The following is a 7,230-nucleotide window of genomic DNA, read 5'->3' as shown; positions in this document are numbered from 1 at the left end:
TCATCTCTGCAGTTTCCAGTAGCCTTTGCGTTGTGGCTGTGTCGGGTCGTGTTTCTAAAGCATATGTCATTATTGATCTTACACTGGCTTTATAAATTCTTGACTTCACTCAGTGTTAATATGTCTGTTTCGCCATATTACGTTTCATATTAAATTATTTTGCTCTTATGTTAAATCTGTGGACCAGTCTTTGCAGAGTTTCTTCATCTTGGGCTATTAATATTGCGTCGTCTGCGTAACAGAGTATTTTTATTTATTTTTTTTCCCATTCTGTATCCTCTTCCTTAGTTAACACTTTTGATGATTTCATACATGATCAAATTGAAGAGCGTAGGACTCAATGAATCCCCTTGTCTTATTCCGCTAACTATTTCTATAGGCTCTGTAAGTTGTTCATCTATTCTGATTTTCATTTTGTTGTTTTGGTAGATGTTTTCGATAGTTTTTATAATATTTAGGGGAACTTCATTATACAGAAGATGGATTACATCTTTGAGTCTTACTCTGTCAAACGCTTTCTTTAGGTCAATCAGATACAGAAATGCTGGTCTATTATACTCTAGTGATTTCTCATTAATTTGCTTTATAACGAATATTAAATCCGTACACGATTTTTAACTACGAAAACCCTGTTGTTCATCTGATAAACTTATCCTCTAATTAATTTATTAGCACTTGTAAAATTTTAGTTGAAAGTTTTAGCGTAGTATTTAAGAAGTTTATACCACTGTAGTTTTCTAGTTGTTTTTTTATCTTGTATAAAACAAATGTATAGTGGGATATTAAATTCCATAGATTTTTCTATTATTTGTCTTATGTTCAGAAGATGTTCTCGAGTAAATTTGATAAATCCAGTTTGCTCTTGGGGTATTTCTCGTTATAGGAACGTTTTTAGTCTCTCATTGATTATATATAGCATTATTTGGCAGGCATGTGAGATAAGAGAGATGGTTCTATAGTTATCGCATTTATGGAAGCTGCATTTTTTATGATTTGTCGTTATTGTAGATTTTGTTCCGGTTTCTTCTGTAGCTTTAAGCATTTCTACTGAAATCATATCTGGACCTGGTGCTTTGTCATTCTTAAGTTTACTGATCGCCAGTATTATTTCATTCTCGAGTACGTTAGGTTCTTCTTCGATTTCTTCAGGAATTTGGTAAACAACTTCCTGGAATTCATCATATTTATATAGATCCCGGCAATATAATTTCTCTGCTATATTTTCTCTGTTGGTTCTTAGAGTTCCTGTGTGGTCTTCAACGTCCCAAGCTCTGGCTTTAATGTCTCTTGTTATGTGTCGTATTTTTCTAGATAGATCCCTTGGCTGATTGTTTTGATTGTTCAAATCACCATATTTTAAAAATTTAGCACTGAAAACATTTTGTACAGATGTAAACAATCCTTACTGCGAATATCTTTCCCACTCAACTAGATACACTATACACTAGACAAAGTCTTATAAAAATGTATAGCTTACGATAACCATAGACGTCAAGTTTAATATGAACTTACTTAAAAATCAAAAAGTTAAAGACAGAATACCATAAAAACATTTTAACCGACAAATTTCTCAAATTTCGAACGCAAATTTTAATAAAAATTCTACTACAACCAACAATATGAAGAATAAGTTCAACTTAATACTTGTATCTCCTCCAACAAAACACTACAAAAACCCGACCAATAAGTACCAAAACTCAAATCAACCTTAAACATCACAAAAAACACTAAAAAACAATACGAACAGAAGCACAACAACGTTGAATCAGAGAACTGCCCTTAACCCCTTGAAAATTATCACGAAACACAATACTATAATCCCCAAGAGACAGAATACTATGATGAAATTGACAATACCCAAGAGTTTCCCTAAGAAGAAAATTTTCGCAACACCTCATTACAAGAACAATCTCCACACCAACTGATTAATATTAAAATCCATTTAAGACACCCATTTTTTATACTTATTACCTAAAAGTCGACCAAAAATTCTCACCGATACAAGGGAATCTGATACAATCATTCCACCCAAAACTTCAAACTTATTTAACCCCCAACATATTTATAAAAAATACTTTAAGCGCTTACATCAATGAAAAAAGACCAAATATTTAGATAAAATCAAAATTCCCCTACTTAAAGAATTAAATATAGCTGATTTCACCAATATGAACACCGCTGACTGGAGTTAAGACATTGTATTAGACCATATTATGTACTACTTTAAACCAACCTAATGCACAAAAACTTACCATAGTATCAAAAGATGATCCACTACACATAATTGCAGAAATTCCTGGTCAAATTCAATTGTTTGGTAGAGGATCCACGGACCGAGGCGACGCAGAATAGATCAACAACACTGCTTATATTCCTCTTCAGTCTTTCAGTATTCCTCTGTATACTGAAACAAATCTTAATATTATTCTTTGTCAATCTCCAAGAAATCATCTTTGCGATAGAAGCAATTAAATAGATTTTCTGTTATCAAATATATTTCTCTGATTCTAAAGGATAAAATGTCAATTTTAAATAGCTATGTTAGATATGGAAAGAATATTATGAGAAAAAATTTGATACCGAGCTAATAAAGGAAGACAATGTAATAAATGAAGGCAAAGAAAATATAGAGCTAGAGCAAATAAGTAGAGAAAAAGTAATGGAAGGAGTATCAAATATAAAAATAGGCAAGGTAGGTGGAAATGATGAAATTGAACCAGAAATGGTAAAATAAAAGGGAGAACAAGAAATAAACTAGCTATGGAAAATATATAAAGAAAAATGGAAAAAACTAACAATCCCTAAAGACTGATAGAACACGATCATCGCGTCAATACATAAAAAAGGAGAATATGTAAAGGATAAAATGTCAATTTTAAATAGCTACGTTAGCTATGGAAAGAATATTATGAGAAAAAATTTGATACCGAACTAATAAAGGAAGATGTTAAGTTCCTCCACATATATTCTCAGTTTTTATTAATAATTTTTATTATTTTATTTTTATATTTTAATTCTTTACTTAACGTGTGTGTATGTCTTGTCATCGTAAATTAATACGAACCTGTACAGTCCCCCCCTAGTCTTAAGGGAGCAAGCTACGGGACGACACGCATTTTCAATCTGAGTTTAGATATAGTCCTGTATAAATCGGCGCATTAAACACTCCAGTATTTTGTGTAACCTTGACCACGCGACCCTTTTGAGAAGATTTCTGTTCCCGAACCAGCCCAGTGCACTGAGGAAGAAGAAGAAGTATACATCAACATCACAGGTACCGTAATTTGATTGTATACACACATAGTATTTATATTAATTGATAAATTTACATATAACTTATTTTCAGATTAAAATTAAGCCAGCACCTAAATAAACAATTATGAGTGAGTGCTTCTCTTATAGAACTTAACACATTCATTTGGTCCTTCAGATCCGCATTAAAATTAGTTTAAAGTAATTTATTCAATTAAAAACGTGATAAAATTATATAAAATTTTAAAAATATACTGCATAGCTTCTCTCAAAGATCGTTTAAAATCATTGAAAAAATTCCACTAGCGGTACACATCTGGCAACGGATGCGATAATCCCAAGCAAGGTCTCTACCTGATCTATTGTTAAATCGAAGTACAGCCGTTGAAACTTTCCAAAAACACGTTCAATTTCTGTTACAATCTACAATTTAGAATTCTTTAAATACAAGGGGTTTATATGATTATATATTTATTTTATATAACTTAGGAAATTAAAAAAACGCAATATTAATTGAACACTGGTTTTAAAAATATTTTATGCGTATATTTCTAGTTACAATTAAATAAATATATTTTGGATTTTGTTTAAATAATACTTGGAGTGTTTTTTTGTTTGCTAGATTATACATACTCATATATAATAAATATTTATTCTTACTGATACTTATTTAGTTTCATAACTTTAAAAGTATTACATATATTACATATACGAGTGCATACTGAATTTATTGAGATCATTCTTTAAAGGTTCTTTGTGTTACATAAATTTCTTTTTCTATATATACAATAATGTCTTCCAGAAATTCAAATAGAATTGTTCGTTTGCGTGCATTGAGAAACGTTGACATTTGTATGATTAAACAAATGGAAAAGCTTTCAGATGAAGTGTTGGTTGATGCTTCATTAATTCCAGGGTTTCTCTTTGCTGCAAAAGATTACGAAGCGATCAATAATAGTTTCAATAACCAGCATACTGAATTAATTAATTTAATTGCTGTCGAGGAAGACGCAAATTTGGATACGGAAGAAATAATTAGGTTTGAATTTGCCAATAGTATTAATAAAATAGCTTCTCTTTATTTTAAACATAATTCTTTATTAAACAATACTTCTAGTGGAACTCAAAATGTGTCCGCTGATCCACATATTAGATCAAAAACTAACGTGAATCTTCCTAAACTAAATTTAAGTATATTTGCGGGCGAGATTACAGATTTCCCCACATTTATAGATTTATATAATGCTCTTGTACATAATAATTCTGATCTTTCTAATATAGAAAAGTTTAGTTATCTTCTGCAATCACTTAAGGGAGTACCTTACAATTTAATTAAAAACATTAAGCTGCAAGATTCTAATTATATAATTGTTTACAACACCTTAATTGATCGCTATGAAGGTAAACGAGACTTATCTAGAGCATTATGGAAAAATATTCAAAATGCCAGTGTGGTTAAAACTGATGATCCTGTTTCACTTAGAAAATTATTAGATATTTTCAATGAAAACTTAGCCTCTTTAGAAAAATTACTTTTTTCTCCCGCTCAATGGGACTTTATTCTAATGAATTTACTGATGGACAAATTGGATGTAGAAACAGTTAGAGCTTTCGAATTACACTTTGCTTCAAAAAATGTACCTTCCTATGAGGAAGTTTATAAGTTCGCATTGCAGCGTTGCACTTCATTGGAGTCATATAAAAGACAAGTCAGCAAAAATGTTAAATCTATTAATTCCGATACTTCTAATAACGTAAGGTATTCATCTCGTCAACTTCTACATTTTTGACCAGTTCTGTCAAAAATAAGTGTCTATTTTGTGGTTCAGATCATGCTTTATTTAAATGCAATCAATTTCTTGCTGAATCACCTCAAAAACGTTTTGACTTTGTTACAGAATAAATGTTGTATAAACTGCTTGTCTAAAACTCATGTTACGATCAAATGCCTTTCATCCAAAAGATGTACACATTGTAATAAAAAACATCATACTGCTCTTCATTTTGATAATCTCAATGCGAATGATCATTCTTCTTCTTCTTCTCACAACGAGGTTGCTAGTTCATCTAACGATCCTATGCCCTCTGTTTCCGCCTTATCAAATACTTTGACAAATAATGTCTTGCTAGCTACAGCTACAATCTATGTTCTCGATAGTTTTGGTAAAGCCTTGAAAGTTAGAGCCTTATTAGACAGTACGTCTCAAGCTAACTTGATTAGTAAAGAATGTGCAGACAAATTAAGTCTCCCTAAATTCAATGCGGCTTTATCGATACAAGGTGTTGATAGAATGTGCACCCCAGCCAAATCAGGCGTAAAATTGAACATTTCTTCGTCTTATGACATAAACTTTCATTGCGAGATAGATGCAATAATTCTTCCTCAAATCTGTCAAAACATGCCAACTGTTCCAATTTCTTTAGACAACTTGCCGTATCTTCAACATTTAAGGTTGGCTGATAAAATGGCAAATATTCCAGGTAAAGTTAATGTTCTACTAGGAGCAAATATCTTTCCTTACATCTTAACAGGAGGAATTATTAAAACCCGTAATGATCAGCTTTCAGCTCTTGAAACAAGTTTCGGTTATGTTTTGATGGGAAATATTCCACCTACAAATATAACAAATATTCATTCCTTTTTTACGTCATTTTCTGCTAATGATTCTGAGCAATTAGATGCGACATTAAAACAATTCTGGGCCATTGAGGAAGTACCAGAAGTTAAATCTTATTCTCCGGAAGACTCATTCTGTGAGAAGCTGTATACTCATACCACTTATAGAAATTCCGAGGGCAGATTTGTAGTAAAGCTGCCTTTCAAAAACGAAATACCTTCTTTTGGCGACACAAAACGTTTAGCCTTACAAAGATTTAGTTCTTTAGAGAGCAGATTTGCCAAAAATGAATCACTTAAGATTCAATATTCAAGCTTTATCAAAAGTTTCATAGATAATCATTATTTAAATCCTATTCAGCCAAGTACGGCAATAAATAATGCTTATTATCGACCACACCATTGTATTTACAAGGAGTCCAGTACTACTCCATTGCGCGTTGTGTTTGATGCTTCCGCACACGCCCCTAACTCTCCGTCTTTAAACGATACGTTATATTCAGGTCCAAAATTACAAAATGATCTTGTAAATTTATTGCTTAAATTCAGGTTTTATAAATATGTCTTTACTGCAGATAATAAATCCATGTTTACTCAGATTCTTATCGCTCCTGAGCAACAAAGATTTCAAAGAATACTTTGGCGTTTTTCGGAACAGGAATCTATTGCTGAATACGAACTTACTCGGGTTACTTTCGGTGTGTCGAGCTTACCATATCCTGCAATTCGTACTCTACAGCAGCTAGCACTCGACGAACCGGACTTACCTGTGGCCTCATCTTTACTCCTAAAAGATACTTACGTAGATGATGTGGTGACAGGAAAGGATTCTTTAGAAAATAGTGTTATTGCTATAAAAGAATTAATATCTTTATTGAAACGTGGTGGATTTGAGTTACGAAAATGGGCAAGTAATGCCCCTCAGTTATTCTATCTCGCTAATATTCCTTTGGATCATATTCTGCAACAGTCTTTTTCATTTGACTTAGATCAATCTTCGTTAAACGTATTAGGACTTGGATGGAATCCATCATCTGATGATTTCTTTTACAAAATTTTACCTCTTCAAGCTTCCTGTACAAAGCGAAATCTCTTATCCCAAATAGCTCGCATATTCGATCCTTACGGTATTCTTAATCCTGTCACTTTGATAGTGAAGACTATTATTCAACGTCTTTGGCTACTTAATTTAGATTGGGATGCAACTCCAACTTTGGAAATTACTTCAAGGTGGGAACAATTTAAAATTGAACTATCTATACTGTCTAAGTTTACTATACCTCGTCATATTTCTTTAAATGCAATTATTTCCTGTGAGCTTCATGGCTTTTGCGACGCTTCTTTACGTGGATCTTCTGCTG

At 32.2% G+C, this 7,230-nt stretch overlaps 1 protein-coding gene across 1 annotated transcript; it reads right to left on the bottom strand.

Annotated features, from left to right (window-relative positions):
- Nucleotides 1–877: 877 nt before the first annotated feature.
- Nucleotides 878–6,648, bottom strand: LOC140452808 (uncharacterized). Its single transcript, XM_072547140.1, has 2 exons — nucleotides 6,563–6,648; nucleotides 878–1,370 (listed from the first exon to the last, which is right to left on the bottom strand). The coding sequence occupies exons 1-2, from the start codon at nucleotides 6,646–6,648 to the stop codon at nucleotides 878–880; spliced, it is 579 nt and encodes a 192-aa protein (XP_072403241.1).
- Between the last annotated feature and the right edge of the window lie 582 nt (nucleotides 6,649–7,230).

The sequence above is a fragment of the Diabrotica undecimpunctata genome, chromosome 11 (assembly GCF_040954645.1).
Source record: "Diabrotica undecimpunctata isolate CICGRU chromosome 11, icDiaUnde3, whole genome shotgun sequence".
Lineage (NCBI taxonomy): Eukaryota > Metazoa > Arthropoda > Insecta > Coleoptera > Chrysomelidae > Diabrotica > Diabrotica undecimpunctata.
This window is presented reverse-complemented; position numbering and strand designations above follow the sequence as displayed.